Genomic DNA, 16,964 nt, shown 5'->3' on the forward strand with positions numbered 1-16,964 from the left:
GCTAACGATCTAAAGGAAAACGAAACTCAGGTCATCCCCGAATAGGCGGGAAGAGGTCGTAAGAAGAAATTTCAAGGTAGCTAGGACGACTTGCGAGGGTGTACAGATGGTAGCTTTGAATACAATTGTATGGAGGGGGAGCGTCCACGGCTGTGTTTCCCTCAGGTGGCTGGGTTCGGCAGTGAGCTGTTAGTATTAGTAGGTTTTTTAGAATAGAAGGTTACTGGCTGGGTGCTGCAGTGAGCTGTTAGTATTATTAGTAGTATGTTTTTTAGAATAAAAACTTATTGGCTGGGTGCTGCAGTGGCCTGTTAGTATTATTAGTAGTATGTTTTTTAGAATAAAAACTTATTGGCTGGGTGCTGCGGTGAGCTGTTAGTATTAGTAGTAGTAGGTTTTTTAGAATACAAACTTACTGGCTGGGTGCTGCAGTGGGCTGTTAGTATTACTAGTAGTATGTTTTTTAGAATAAAAACTTACTGGCTGGGTGCTGCAGTGAGCTGTTAGTATTATTAGTAGTATGTTTTTTAGAATACAAACTTACTGGCTGGGTGCTGCAGTGGGCTGTTAGTATTATTAGTAGTAGGTTTTTTAGAATACTTACTGGCTGGGTGCTGCTGTGAGCTGTTAGTACTAATGGTAATAGGTTTTTTAGAATACAAACTTATTGGTTGAGTGCTGCAGTGGGCGGTTAGTATTATTGGTAGTAGGTTTTTTAGAATACAAAGTTACAGGCTGGGTGCTGCAGTGAGCTGTTAGTATTACTAGTAGTAGGTTTTTTAGAATATTTACTGGCTGGGTGCTGCAGTGAGCTGTTAGTACTAATGGTAATAGGTTTTTTAGAATACAAACTTATTGGCTGGGTGCTGCAGTGGGCGGTTAGTATTATTGGTAGTATGTTTTTTAGAATAAAAACTTACTGGCTGGGTGCTGCAGTGGGCTGTTAGTATTACTAGTAGTAGGTTTTTTAGAATACTTACTGGCTGGGTGCTGCAGTGAGCTCTTAGTACTAATGGTAATAGGTTTTTTAGAATACAAACTTATTGGCTGGGTGCTGCAGTGGGCGGTTAGTATTATTAGTAGTAGGTTTTTTAGAATACAAATTTACAGGCTGGGTGCTGCAGTGGGCTGTTAGTATTAGTAGTAGTAGGTTTTTTAGAATACAAACTTATTGGCTGGGTGCTGCAGTGAGCTGTTAGTATTACTAGTAGTATGTTTTTTAGAATAAAAACTTATTGGCTGGGTGCTGCAGTGAGCTGTTAGTATTAGTAGTAGTAGGTTTTTTAGAATACTTACTGGCTGGGTGCTGCAGTGAGCTGTTAGTACTAACGGTAATAGGTTTTTTAGAATACAAACTTATTGGCTGGGTGCTGCAGTGGGCGGTTATTATTATTGGTAGTAGGTTTTTTAGAATACAAACTTACTGGCTGGGTGCTGCAGTGGGCTGTTAGTATTATTAGTAGTAGGTTTTTTAGAATACAAAGTTACTGTTTTTTAGAATACAAGCTTACTGGCTGGGTGCTGCAGTGGGCTGTTAGTATTAATAGTAGTAGGTTTTTTTAGAATACAAAGCTACTGGCTGGGTGCTGCAATGAGTTGTTAGTATTATTAGTAGTAGGTTTTTTAGAATACAAACTTACTGGCTGGGTGCTGCAGTGGGCTGTTAGTATTATTAGTAGTAGGTTTTTAGAATACAAAGTTACTGGCTGGGAGCTGCAGTGGGCTGTTAGTATTAGTAGTAGTAGGTTTTTTAGAATACTTACTGGCTGGGTGCTGCAGTGGGCTGTTAGTATTTTTAGTAGTAGGTTTTTTAGAATATAAACTTATTGGCTGGGTGGTGCAGTGGGCGGTTAGTATTATTGGTAGTAGGTTTTTAGAATACAAGCTTACTGGCTGGGTGCTGCAGTGGGCTGTTAGTATTATTAGTAGTAGGTTTTTTTAGAATACAAAGTTACTGGCTAGGTGCTGCAATGAGTTGTTAGTATTATTAGTAGTAGGTTTTTTAGAATACAAACTTACTGGCTGGGTGCTGCAGTGGGCTGTTAGTATTATTAGTAGTAGGTTTTTAGAATACAAAGTTACTGGCTGGGTGCTGCAGTGAGCTGTTAGTAGCAGTAGTAGTTTTTTTTACAATACAGACTTACTGGCTGGGTGCTGCAGTGGGCTGTTAGTATTAGTAGTAGTATGTATTTTAGAATACAAGCTTACTGGCTGGGTACTGCAGTGGGCTGTTAGTATTAGTAGTAGTAGGTTTTTTAGAATACAAACTTACTGGCTGGGTGCTGCAGTGGGCTGTTAGTATTAGTAGTAGTAGGTTTTTTAGAATACAAACTTACCGGCTGGGTGCTGCAGCGGGCTGTAAGTATTATTAGTAGTAGGTTCTTTAGAATACAAACTTACTGGCTGGGTGCTGCAGTGAGCTGTTAGTAGTAGTAGTAGGTTTTTAGAATACAGACTTACTGGCTGGGTGCTGCATTGGGCTGTTAGTATTAGTAGTAGTAGGTTTTTTAGAATACAAAGTTACTGACTGGCTGCTGCAGTGGGCTGTTAGTATTAGTAGTAGTAGGTTCTTTAGAATACAAACTTACTGGCTGGGTGCTGCAGTAGGCTGTTAGTATTATTAATAGTAGGTTTTTTAGAATACAAACTTACTGGCTGGGTGCTGCGGTGAGCTGTTAGTATTAGTAGTAGTAGGTTTTTTAGAATACAAACTTACTGGCTGGGTGCTGCAGTGAGCTGTTAGTACTAATGGTAGTAGGTTTTTTAGAATAAAAACTTACTGGCTGGGTGCTGCGTTGAGCTGTTAGTATTAGTAGTAGTAGGTTTTTTAGAATACAAACTTACTGGCTGGGTGCTGCAGTGGGCTGGTAGTATTATTAGTAGTAGGTTTTTTAGAATACAAAGTTACTGGCTGGGTGCTGCAGTGAGCTGTTAGTAGTAGTAGTAGTAGTTTTTTTTAGAATACAGACTTACTGGCTGGGTGCTGCAGTGGGTTGTTAGTATTAATAGTAGTAGGTGTTTTAGAATACAAGCTTACTAGCTGCGTACTGCATTGGGCTGTTAGTATTAGTAGTAGTAGGTTTTTTAGAATACAAAGTTACTGGCTGGGTGCTGCAGTGAGCTGTTAGTATTAGTAGTAGTAGGTTTTTTAGAATACAAACTTACTGGCTGGGTGCTGCAGTGAGCTGTTAGTATTAGTAGTAGTAGGTTTTTTAGAATACAAACTTACTGGCTGGGTGCTGCAGTGGGCTGTTAGTATTAGTAGTAGTAGGTTTTTTAGAATACAAAGTTACTGGCTGGGTGCTGCAGTGAGCTGTTAGGAGTAGTAGTAGGTTTTTTTAGAATACAGACTTACTGGCTGGCTGCTGCAGTGGGCTGTTAGTATTAGTAGTTGTAGGTTTATTAGAATACAAACTTACTGGCTGAGTACTGCAGTGAGCTGTTAGTATTATTAGTAGTAGGTTTTTTAGAATACAAACTTACTGGCTGGCTGCTGCAGTGGGCTGTTAGTATTAGTAGTAGTAGGTTTTTTAGAATACAAACTTACTGGCTGGGTGCTGCAGTGATCTGTTAGTATTAGTAGTAGTAGGTTTTTCAGAATACAAACTTACTGGCTGGGTGCCTTAGTGGGCTGTTAGTATTATTAGTAGTAGGTTTTTTAGAATAAAAACTTATTGGCTGGGTGCTGCAGTGAGCTGTTAGTATTATTAGTAGTATGTTTTTTAGAATACAAACTTACTGGCTGGGTGCTGCAGTGGGCTGTTAGTATTAGTAGTAGTAGGTTTTTTAGAATAAAAACTTACTGGCTGGGTGCTGCTGTGAGCTGTTAGTACTAATGATAATAGGTTTTTTAGAATACAAACTTATTGGTTGAGTGCTGCAGTGGGCGGTTAGTATTATTGGTAGTAGGTTTTTTAGAATACAAAGTTACAGGCTGGGTGCTGCAGTGAGCTGTTAGTATTACTAGTAGTAGGTTTTTTAGAATACTTACTGGCTGGGTGCTGCAGTGAGCTGTTAGTACTAATGGTAATAGGTTTTTTAGAATACAAACTTATTGGCTGGGTGCTGCAGTGGGCGGTTAGTATTATTGGTAGTATGTTTTTTAGAATAAAAACTTACTGGCTGGGTGCTGCAGTGGGCTGTTAGTATTACTAGTAGTAGGTTTTTTAGAATACTTACTGGCTGGGTGCTGCAGTGAGCTCTTAGTACTAATGGTAATAGGTTTTTTAGAATACAAACTTATTGGCTGGGTGCTGCAGTGGGCGGTTAGTATTATTAGTAGTAGGTTTTTTAGAATACAAATTTACAGGCTGGGTGCTGCAGTGGGCTGTTAGTATTAGTAGTAGTAGGTTTTGTAGAATACTTACTGGCTGGGTGCTGCAGTGGGCTGTTAGTATTAGTAGTAGTAGGTTTTTTAGAATACAAACTTACTGGCTGGGTGCTGCAGTGGGCTGTTAGTATTATTAGTAGTACGTTTTTTAGAATACAAAGTTACTGGCTGGGTGCTGCAGTGAGCTGTTAGGAGTAGTAGTAGGTTTTTTTAGAATACAGACTTACTGGCTGGCTGCTGCAGTGGGCTGTTAGTATTAGTAGTTGTAGATTTATTAGAATACAAACTTACTGGCTGAGTACTGCAGTGAGCTCTTAGTATTATTAGTAGTAGGTTTTTTAGAATACAAACTTACTGGCTGGCTGCTGCAGTGGGCTGTTAGTATTAGTAGTAGTAGGTTTTTTAGAATACAAACTTACTGGCTGGGTGCTGCAGTGATCTGTTAGTATTAGTAGTAGTAGGTTTTTCAGAATACAAACTTACTGGCTGGGTGCTGTAGTGGGCTGTTAGTATTATTAGTAGTAGGTTTTTTAGAATACAAAGTTACTGGCTGGGTGCTGTAGTTAGCTTTTAGTATTAGTAGTAGTAGGTTTTTTAGAATACTTTCTGGCTGGGTGCTGCAGTGAGCTGTTAGTACTAATGGTAATAGGTTTTTTAGAATACAAACTTATTGGTTGGGTGCTGCAGTGGGCTGTTAGTATTAGTAGTAGTAGGTTTTTTAGAATACAAACTTACTGGCTGGGTGCTGCAGTGAGCTGTTAGTATTATTAGTAGTAGGTTTTTTAGAATACAAACTTACTGGCTGGGTGCTGCAGTGGGCTGTTAGTATTATTAGTAGTAGGTTTTTTAGAATACAAAGTTACTATTTTTTAGAATACAAACTTACTGGCTGGGTGCTGCAGTGGGCTGTTAGTATTATTAGTAGTAGGTTTTTTAGAATACAAACTTACTGGCTGGGTGCTGCAGTGGGCTGTTAGTATTATTAGTAGTAGGTTTTTTAGAATACAAAGTTACTGTTTTTTAGAATACAAGCTTACTGGCTGGGTGCTGTAGTGGGCTGTTAGTATTAGTAGTAGTAGGTTTTTTAGAATACTTACTGGCTGGGTGCTGCAGTGAGCTGTTAGTACTAATGGTAATAGGTTTTTTAGAATACAAACTTATTGGTTGGGTGCTGCAGTGGGCGGTTAGTATTATTGGTAGTAGGTTTTTTATAATACAAACTTACTGGCTGGGTGCTGCAGTGGGCTGTTAGTATTATTAGTAGTAGATTTTTTTGGAATACAAAGTTACTGGCTAGGTGCTGCAGTGAGCTGTTAGTAGCAGTAGTAGTAGGTTTTTTAGAATACAAACTTACTGGCTGGGTGCTGCAGTGGGCTGTTAGTATTAGTAGTAGTAGGTTTTTTAGAATACAAACTTACTGGCTGGGTGCTACAGTGGGCTGTTAGTATTATTAGTAGTTGGTTTTTTAGAATACAAAGTTACTGGCTGGGTGCTGAAGCGGGCTGTAAGTATTATTAGTAGTAGGTTCTTTAGAATACAAACTTACTGGCTGGGTGCTGCAGTAGGCTGTTAGTTTTATTAGTAGTAGGTTTTTTAGAATACAAAGTTACTGGCTGGGTGCTGCAGTGAGATGTTAGTATTATTAGTAGTAGGTTTTTTAGAATACAAACTTACTGGTTGAGTGCTGCAGTGAGCTGTTAGTATTATTAGTAGTAGGTTTTTTAGAATACAAACTTACTGGCTGGGTGCTGCAGTGAGCTGTTAGTATTATTAGTAGTAGGTTTTTGAGAATACAAAGTTACTATTTTTTAGAACACAAACTTACTGGCTGGGTGCTGCAGTGGGCTGTTAGTATTATTAGTAGTAGGTTTTTTAGAATACAAACTTACTGGCTGGGTGCTGCAGTGGGCTGTTAGTATTATTGGTAGTAGGTTTTTTAGAATAAAAACTTACTGGCTGGGTGCTGCGTTGAGCTGTTAGTATTAGTAGTTGTAGGTTTTTTGGAATACAAACTTACTGGCTGGGTGCTGCAGTGGGCTGTTAGTATTATTGGTAGTAGGTTTTTTAGAATACAAACTTACTGGTGGGTGCTGCAGTGGGCTGTTAGTATTAGTAGTAGTAGGTTTTTTGGAATACAAACTTACTGGCTGGGTGCTGCAGTGGGCTGTTAGTATTATTGGTAGTAGGTTTTTTAGAATACAAACTTACTGGCTGGGTGCTGCAGTGGGCTGTTAGTATTAGTAGTAGTAGGTTTTTTGGAATACAAACTTACTGGCTGGGTGCTGCAGTGAGCTGTTAGTACTAATGGTAATAGGTTTTTTAGAATACAAACTTATTGGTTGGGTGCTGCAGTGGGCGGTTAGTATTATTTGTAGTAGGTTTTTTATAATACAAACTTACTGGCTGGGTGCTGCAGTGGGCTGTTAGTATTATTAGTAGTAGATTTTTTAGAATACAAAGTTACTGGCTAGGTGCTGCAGTGAGCTGTTAGTAGCAGTAGTAGTAGGGTTTTTAGAATACAAACTTACTGGCTGGGTGCTGCAATGGGCTGTTAGTATTAGTAGTAGTAGGTTTTTTAGAATACAAACTTACTGGCTGGGTGCTACAGTGGGCTGTTAGTATTATTAGTAGTAGGTTTTTAGAATACAAAGTTACTGGCTGGGTGCTGCAGCGGGCTGTAAGTATTATTAGTAGTAGGTTCTTTAGAATACAAACTTACTGGCTGGGTGCTGCAGTAGGCTGTTAGTTTTATTAGTAGTAGTTTTTTTAGAATACAAAGTTACTGGCTGGGTTCTGCAGTGAGCTGTTAGTATTATTAGTTGTAGGTTTTTTAGAATACAAACTTACTGGTTGGGTGCTGCAGTGAGCTGTTAGTATTATTAGTAGTAGGTTTTTTAGAATACAAACTTACTGGCTGGGTGCTGCAGTGAGCTGTTAGTATTATTAGTAGTAGGTTTTTGAGAATACAAAGTTACTATTTTTTAGAATACAAACTTACTGGCTGGGTGCTGCAGTGGGCTGTTAGTATTAGTAGTAGTAGGTTTTTTGGAATACAAACTTACTGGCTGGGTGCTGCAGTGGGCTGTTAGTATTATTGGTAGTAGGTTTTTTAGAATACAAACTTACTGGCTGGGTGCTGCAGTGGGCTGTTAGTATTAGTAGTAGTAGGTTTTTTGGAATACAAACTTACTGGCTGGGTGCTGCAGTGGGCTGTTAGTATGAGTAGTAGTAGGTTTTTTAGAATACAAACTTACTGGCTGGGTGCTGCGTTGAGCTGTTAGTATTAGTAGTAGTAGGTTTTTTGGAATACAAACTTACTGGCTGGGTGCTGCAGTGAGCTGTTAGTACTAATGGTAATAGGTTTTTTAGAATACGAACTTATTGGTTGGGTGCTGCAGTGGGCGGTTAGTATTATTGGTAGTAGGTTTTTTATAATACAAACTTACTGGCTGGGTGCTGCAGTGGGCTGTTAGTATTATTAGTAGTAGATTTTTTAGAATACAAAGTTACTGGCTAGGTGCTGCAGTGAGCTGTTAGTAGCAGTAGTAGTAGGTTTTTTAGAATACAAACTTACTGGCTGGGTGCTGCAGTGGGCTGTTAGTATTAGTAGTAGTAGGTTTTTTAGAATACAAACTTACTGGCTGGGTGCTACAGTGGGCTGTTAGTATTATTAGTAGTAGGTTTTTTAGAATACAAAGTTACTGGCTGGGTGCTGCAGCGGGCTGTAAGTATTATTAGTAGTAGGTTCTTTAGAATACAAACTTACTGGCTGGGTGCTGCAGTAGGCTGTTAGTTTTATTAGTAGTAGGTTTTTTAGAATACAAAGTTACTGGCTGGGTGCTGCAGTGAGCTGTTAGTATTATTAGTAGTAGGTTTTTTAGAATACAAACTTACTGGTTGGGTGCTGCAGTGAGCTGTTAGTATTATTAGTAGTAGGTTTTTTAGAATACAAACTTACTGGCTGGGTGCTGCAGTGAGCTGTTAGTATTATTAGTAGTAGGTTTTTGAGAATACAAAGTTACTATTTTTTAGAATACAAACTTACTGGCTGGGTGCTGCAGTGGGCTGTTAGTATTATTAGTAGTAGGTTTTTTAGAATACAAACTTACTGGCTGGGTGCTGCAGTGGGCTGTTAGTATTATTGGTAGTAGGTTTCTTAGAATACAAACTTACTGGCTGGGTGCTGCAGTGGGCTGTTAGTATTAGTGGTAGTAGGTTTTTTGGAATACAAACTTACTGGCTGGGTGCTGCAGTGAGCTGTTATTATTAATTGTTTTAGGTTTTTTTTAGAACACAATACAGGTTTTTTCATAAAACGTTTTTTAGAGGGATCAAGAGACAGGCTTCTTCAGCATCTGGGGATAATTTCAGTTTTTTACAAACACCTCCTTACCAACTGAAGTTGACAAATGTTTCATATAAAATATGCCTTGTTTATTATCTAAATGGCCCCTACGTCCCTACCGACCCTAACCTCCCTTGAGAATCCGTTCTAAGTGGAGGTGAAGCGTCTTACAAAGCTTTTCTGTAAGTAATGTAAAGTATTTGGGATATAAATTCGAGAAGCCTTTTGTGTGGTCCCATATTAACAGAGTTTGTTAAAAATATATTTCAACGAGAGCTCGTTCCGGGGATGGGGGGGGGGGGTCAGACTAAGAATAGTCGTGAGAAAGGTTTCGTCCCCAAGCATGGTCGAACCAGTCGCTTGAACTTCCGTTATAGTAAAGTTGTACGCTTAGTACACTTGTTAAAGGCAGTCTTATCTGTCCCCCTCGTCTCATTTGTATATTTTTCTGCTACATTCTCTTCGCTGTACCTGTATTCTTACGTTATTAAATAGAGACCATATACCGACGTTGACGCTATTGACTATCTTGAGTACTTACGTTAACCATTACATCAGCCGATATAAAGAGCACATAAACAAAGATGTTTACAGTAGTCGTACGGCATGTCTCCTCCCATAGGTAATCCACCCATAATGTGCGGTGGCGTCAATTCAAGAAATTTTGTGGGGGAGTGCACTTTTCAAAACCTAGAGAGGGGTAAATGTGCCGTTTTTCATTTTTCCAATAAAAATACTAGAAAAGCTATTTTCCGTTGAAAATATCCCCCAAAAACGGTATTTTAGAATTCTAGGGGGTAATAAAGATCTAGAGAGCTCTTGCTCTCCCCCCGCCCATTCTCCAATTAAAACTAGCAATAACACTACAATATTTTGTACTCTTTGTTTTATCTGTATAGGCTCTACGTCTTTACGTCTATACAATTATTCCGTGGGGAAATTAAATTTCATCCAACCATTTAAATTTGACACCAACAGTGATTGCATTAGAATGATCTTCATTGACGTGCCATCAACAGGTTTACTGACAGCTGTCAGGATTCAATGACACGGAAAATGCATGAAATCTGTCAATAAAATACCACAAAATTTCATAAAAGTTTCTTAAAGTGTCAATCATGAGTAGAAAACAGAAACCACTTATTATGAACTGTCCTTCAAAGTTGTCAAGGAACTCCAACTTCCTCCTCCAATTGTATTCTATATTTGCTTTCTGTATCTGGTATCAGGTGACCGAAATGAACCATAACTAGGAAACATCTTTATCAGGTACAAACGCACAAATTTCCCTTTCAGAGATGATTGGTGGGAGGGGGTAGGTTCACTAAGTTTCCCTAGCAACAAGTATATAAGGATATATGAAAAGTCGTAAAAATATTGATGTTTCACTAGAACTGAGGCCTGATGAATCTCTACCCGCTAAATAAATATCTGACTTTTATGTAAATAGCCAAATCCCTATAGAAGTCCCGATTTTTTTTTTACTCACCAAAGCGACAAGATCCTACAGCTAAAATCTTTTGGCCTATCAAAATTATTATTATTTTTTTATTATAAAAAATATTTTATGTTAGATTATTATCTAACATAAAATAACAATTTAACATAATATAATATTACATAATATAAAAATAACATAAAAATAATATCGTCTAACAGCTCTTGGCCGAAAAGAATATTGAAGAGAGAACTTTGATTACTATCTTATCGAAGTTTGTAAACTTCTGACCAGAGCAGAATGAAGAAGATGTTTGCAAACAATCGGCCTAAGAAATAAGACCAGAGTCTTCAATTTTCATTACAACTTTTTTTCTGCCAAAAGATTTTAGTTCATAGCACATTGATATGCTAAAAAATGTCACTAGAGCTGAGGCCCGATGAACAGGGGCGAATCACCAGCATTTTGATTGATGAGGCAAGAGGGGTCCATATGTGGATAGTCAAGGGAAACGGAATATATGGTGTTTTTCTCAACAATATTGGGGGGAGCCTTACCCAGGATTCAATTTCCAACGTTCAATATATATATATATATATATATATATATATATATATATATATATATATATATATATATATATATATATATATATATATATATATATATATATATATATATATATATATATATATATATATATATATATATATATATATATTATATATATATTATTAACTTGATATAACTTTACTAAGATCTCAGGATCGAAATCCCCTAGGTCTTGAAAAAACCGCAAGGATTGTCTTTTGGGATTTTGCAATGATTGTTCAATGAATGAAGAATTTTGTGAAGAAAACAAAAGTCTTCGGTTTAAAACATTGCTTTGTTTCTCCGCATTCTTTGTTGAGCCTTGTATCTTTCTGTTTCTGCACATTTGGAGAGATCAATTTCGAAGTTAAAATAATGTTTTGGCATAAGATAAATTAGAAACATCCCTCTGGGGAATTTAGACCTGCCCCAAGAATGCAACTTTTGTTTCTTTTCAGTGAAACCAGAACCTAATGTTAGGAATTTGGTGATAAATATTTATTTAAAACATTTACATGGTGATTTATTGATGAGAATTCATAGTAAACAAATCAGAACTTGGTGTGACCTGATTACCTGTTTGGTTTTTGTTTGGAATTTACCTGTTTGTAAGGGTATCGTGTCTCGGAGCTCTTATTTTAAATTCCGACCGGATCCGGTAACATTGAGGGGAATTGGAGGAGGAAACCTGAAATCTTGGAAACGCTTAGAGTGGAGGGATCGGGATGAAACTTGGTGGGAAAAATAAGCACAAGTCCCAGCGTGATTGACGTAACCGGAATGGACCCGCTCTCTTTGGGGGAATTGGGGGGGGATTGTTACTTCTGAAAAATTAGAAAAAATGAGGTATTTTTAACTTACGAAGAAGTGATCGGATCTTAATGAAATTTGATGCTGAATTTGTTTGAATTTTATGGTTTGAAACAACCATAAAACATCTATCACGAATAGTTGCAGTCAGTAGCGGCACAGAGAGGCAGACCCAAATAACCGGTTCTCCTTGCTTCAACGCCTTAGGAAATATTCCGAAGGACTGGCCATTTTCCGCCATATGTTGTACATCCTAGAACACCGCGTGTGCCGCGTAATTCCTATACGCTTGGTGCGTTTCTGCCACGCAGTTGGTAAATGGCAGCTGGTTTACGTGCTTTCTGAAAGTGGGTATCCCCTTGGAATACATGCTTGTGGTATGGAAGAAAAAGAGTTACGATGTTGCCAAAACACTTGCTATTTCGATTAATCTATTATAGATTAGCTACTCAAAGACCCTTTCAGACGGAAGGCATAAAAAAAACCTGACAGTTCTAGCTCAGCCGGGAGACAAAACAGATGGGACGTAGTTTCCACGTTACGTATAAAATCTGTCACCGTCTAACGAAACTTACTATTACTAACAACTGACTACAGCACCAGGCGTCCCGAAGCCAAAACCGCTGCACACGCTCCTCATCTGTCCCAATCTATTCAAGGTGTCTCTTTTTTATACCCTCCCAACAAGCTCCATCCTGTAAATCCTTTCTTACGGTTTCTTTAAACCCCAATTAGAGACGACCAGAGCCGTCCGTAGGACGGGGGAAACCTGGTCTGCTGCCTCAGGCACTGTAGATTCGAGGGGTGTGTGGGTGGAGGATTGCTTACTTTGACAAAAATTCTTATTTGATTCGGTTTTTTGCTTAGATTTGAGTCGGAAGAGGGGGGGACTATAATTAATTTTTCCCAAGACACAACCAAACCTAGGAACGGCTCTGGGGACGGCCTGCTTTTCGTGTGGTCCTACATTGTTGGATGAAGAGGAAGACCTTTGGAAATTTAGTCATCCTTCATCCGCTGAACATGTCATTGCCATTTCTACTTTTCTTCATTATAGCCCCAGAAATCAGGACACAAACGACATTTCTCGTACAGCTTACTGTTTGAAACACACCCAGTCAGATGGGTACCCAAAATAGAATCCTTAGACAATGCCTCTGGAAGATATCAACCAAATTCTCCTCCGTCTTGTAAAGTCCTCACATTGTAAAAACAAACCTGACCTCTTTCATTAGTGTAGTTTCCAATATCCCAAAAATAGGAAAAAACGCATACTCTCTGTCGGCATCCAAAGGCCACCTGATTGACCTATTCTCCACCTCCTGTGGAAACTTTTCTGTCACCCCCACCCTTTAGCATCCATCTCATAGTCTTCAGATTAGCTATTGGTTGGCTGTGTCTCATCAAAAGTGTCAATTATGTATACTAGATATATTCATGGCTGGGGTACAACGACACTTCAGAAAAGGGATGGCCAGCGTTTATCCCCCCTCCGGAAAATACTCCCCCGCAAATATACCCCAATAAAATACTACCCTGTGGAAAATCACCCCCCCCCCCGAGAAAAATACCCCTCTCATAAAATACGCCCGGGAAACACCCCCTTGGGAAATACCCCCCCGCTGTGCACGTAAGGGGAAGGGTGTAAAGTATTTCGACAGTTGGAAGTCAGAAAATAATTCTTACTTCGCAATATGCAGAATAATTGTACCTTACATTTTTACATTGAATAATTGTACCTACACATTTTGCATTCAGACCCGATATACTTTACCCCCCCCCCCCTAATGTTTAAGTATATAGCGCAAATGTATTTCGAAAGTAACGATTAAAACTTAAAGCGAACAGAAATTACTCCGTGTATGAAAGGTGTTTCCCTTCTCAACGCCCCGCTCTTTGCGCTAAAGTTCGACTCTTTCCCTCAGTTCTACTCATTAAACAGTAACGCCCGCTCTTAAAGTTTGACTCTTTCTCTCAGTTCTAATTTATTAAACAGTAAAAAACTTTAGCGTAAAGAGCGGGGCGTTGAGAAGGGAACAGCCCCTTTTATACACGGAGTAATTTCTATTCGTTTTAAGCTTTACTGTCGCTCCTTACATTCAGTTGAAAAAACTAGTTTTTTCTGTTTAATCTACTAATAAGGAGTGAATTAAGGAAAGACGGTCTCTACATATGTGTGAACTTGCTCAAGGGAAAGTCCTCTCTTCGAAAGCGATGTATAGGCTTACGAAGATGTTTAGTCCTTTTGACCCTTATTACATTAGTTAAGGAAGTGCTCTACATCTACTCATAGAAAGAAATACTATTATTTTCTGGGAATTTGTTCCAAACAAGGGAATGAAATCAATTTTGCATAATGACATCCTTGTGTTGACTATGATTGATGTTTTAATTTGTTTTGCAGAAGCGTCGGGTATTCCGCTGCACGTGGCGTGGTTGTACTGCCCTGACCCCTTCAAGAAAAATGATCGAAAAGCATATAAGATTGGTTCATTTGGGGTAGGTGCCTAATATTGTATTAATAATAATTGTATTCATAAATAGTTGTAATAATGATTGGTAACTAATCACTATTGTTCATTATTAGTTAATAAATTTATTAATAACTACATAATTATAATTAACTATACTAATGTATTAATAAATATATAAATAATATTTAGTTATCAATAATTAATAATTGTATTAATAAGTATTAGCTAGTATTGTATTGTAGTACTAAGGACAGTGAGATTAAACCCGGTTGTTTGAATGAGTTGAACGAAAACTTGCACCACCACATCTATCTATCTATCTATATATATAAAAATAAGTTGTTTGTCTGTTGACTGATGTCATGTTTGTGTGTCGATTGACGTCATGTTTGTCGACTGACGAAATTACAGACCAGGACACAAATGACGACCGGGACACTCAAAGAGAAATTACAGACTGGGACACCGGGACAGTTGTTTGTCTGTTGACTGACGTCATGTTTGTGTGTCAACTGACGTCATGTTTGTCGACTAACGTCATTATAAGGATTGAGCTGTATGTCGTCATGAAGTTGTTTGTCGACTGACGTCATGTTTGTCGACTGACGAAATTACAGACCGGGACACCGGGACACAAATGACGACCGGGACACTCAAAGAGAAATTACAGACTGGGACACCGGGACACGAATAACGACCGGGACACAGGGAATATAAATGACGACCGGTATACAGGGACACAACTACAACGGGGACGCCGGGGGGCACAGGGGGATATATAAATGACGACCGGGACACAGGGAATGTTCGATTAGCAATCACCATCAACAAAGCTCAAGGGCAATCATTAGAATAATGAGGTATAGATCTGAATACGGATTGTTTTTCCCATGGACAATTATTTATTGCATGTTCAAGAGTCGGTAAACCTGACAATCTATTTATATGCACAGACAATGGGACAGCGAAGAATGTTGTATATTCGCAAGTTTTACAAACATATATATATATATATATATATATATATTATATATATATATATATATATATATATATATATATATATATATAATATATATATATATATATATACATATATATATATCATGAAAAGAGAAATCACCAATGCAACAGCACAAACACATACAAAAAAAAAAAAAAAAAAAAAAAAAAAAAAAAGACAGAAGGAGAAAAGGAAGACTGTTTTCCTAAATTAGTGATTAATATAGACCAGCACTTGAATGAGGCCTTAAGCCTACTCATCCATACAATCACATAGGTCAAACAGCATAGCCATACACAATCAACCATAAAGAATAATCCATGGACAGGCAGTCATGTCGTCAATAAGTATAAGTCGTCATTTACCAAACAATAGAAAAAATAATAAAGACAAATAATTCAGAGGCAACAACCCAACACAAGGGCTCATCAGGAGAATACACTTGCCTATAGGGTTTCGTCACTTTAAATTCTCATTAAAAAAAAAATAAAATAAATCAAATTCAAAATGTTTTAGAACAAGACTTGACGAGTATTGGCCAATTTACCATTTTTTCTCTTGAAAACACGATGCTTGTTTTGTCCACTATCAATGAAAGGCTAAATAGTGAGATATGAAAAAACCCATTTAGAGCTGAGTCGACTCTGGCTAAGCTTACAGAGTCACGCCACTGACCCCCGTCCCAAACTGAAGAATTGGGTACACCGGGATTCGAACCCGCGTCCTCTCAGACAAGGGTTCGCGAATCCAGCGCACCAACCCACTCGGCCAGGACGGCTTAAAAAAATTATTTAGATTATGATAGAAGCATATTATTCTACATCACCAAAGTGGAACGATCCAACCACAATTTTGGATTCACATGACTTGCTAGAAATTGCTAGCAACACTTTTCCTTGCGACAGTAGGGATCGAACCTGAGCGCCTTTAGATGAGCAGCGCAGTCGTATCCACTAAGTCGTATATATATATATATATGTATATATATATATATATATATATATATATATATTCACAGGTGGGACACAGGGACACAACTACAATGGCGCGTAACTAATATGGCGCGTAACAACTTACGCGCGCGGGGGGGGGGGTTCTTGGGGGGCGCGAAGTGCCCCTACCAACTAGGTGTTAGGGTGGCGCGAAGCGCCACCCCAACCGCTAGTATATCATAAGAAATTACAGAAAATTGGAAATCAGGAACAAAATAGTTGTAAAATTTAAGTAATTAGCTTAGTATATCTATTTTCATGGTTCAACGTGGCAACACTGACGAAAATGTGAAACTGTTCTGAAAACTTTTTGCCTTGAAATAAACAGAAGAAAAATTATAGAAAATCACGGTTTTCAGTTCAAACTAGCTTGTTTTTCGCGTAAATTTATAAAATAATATGAGCACAAAGCATCAGTCGTAAGGACAAAGACCACAAAGGGAACCAATAGGAACCAAGCATTCTTTTTAACAGGGAAGTATAGGAAATGATGGTAAGCGTCAACAACAAGAAAAAAAAGTGTCGGAAGAAAAAAAAAGTGTGTATACAGGTTCTATTTCTGTAAAACTAAGGAATTGTGTTACGAGAGCAACACTTTGGTTTTTTCGTTTCTTTTTTCCAAGCACTAGGATTCCAGCTTATTCCTAGGAATTGGTAAGGGTCTAGCCTCTGCGGTTTTTACGGATAGTTTGGACTTTAGGCCGAATTGATGAATATGACTTTGCACTTTGGAAAGCTTCGTAGAACTCTTCCTTGGGGCCAAAAATCTACTGTTTCTACCCATTTCTGTTCATGATTTCAGTTGAGTTTATCATTCGTTTTTTTTTTGCCCATGGGATTGCGGTAGAAAATGGTATCAGATGTGCCTGTTAAAATTTAAAAGTTCTCTCATTGCTAAAGAAATTAGAGTTTATCCTTTGCTGCTTTCTAAGTAATGACGTTAGAAACCTGGCCTACGGCAAAAAAAGTCGAACTTTTGAA

The 16,964-nt window shown here is 38.2% G+C and overlaps 1 protein-coding gene across 1 annotated transcript in view; it reads left to right on the forward strand.

Moving 5' to 3' along the window:
- Positions 1 to 16,964, forward strand: part of LOC136035171 (zinc finger protein 704-like) — a 115,868-nt gene that overhangs the window by 78,453 nt on the left and 20,451 nt on the right. Inside the window, exon 6 of the mRNA XM_065716743.1 lies at positions 13,919 to 14,013. Within this exon, the coding sequence (XP_065572815.1) occupies positions 13,919 to 14,013 (95 nt within the window). The remainder of the gene's footprint in view (positions 1 to 13,918; positions 14,014 to 16,964) is intronic.

Source organism: Artemia franciscana, chromosome 14 (assembly GCF_032884065.1).
Source record: "Artemia franciscana chromosome 14, ASM3288406v1, whole genome shotgun sequence".
Lineage (NCBI taxonomy): Eukaryota > Metazoa > Arthropoda > Branchiopoda > Anostraca > Artemiidae > Artemia > Artemia franciscana.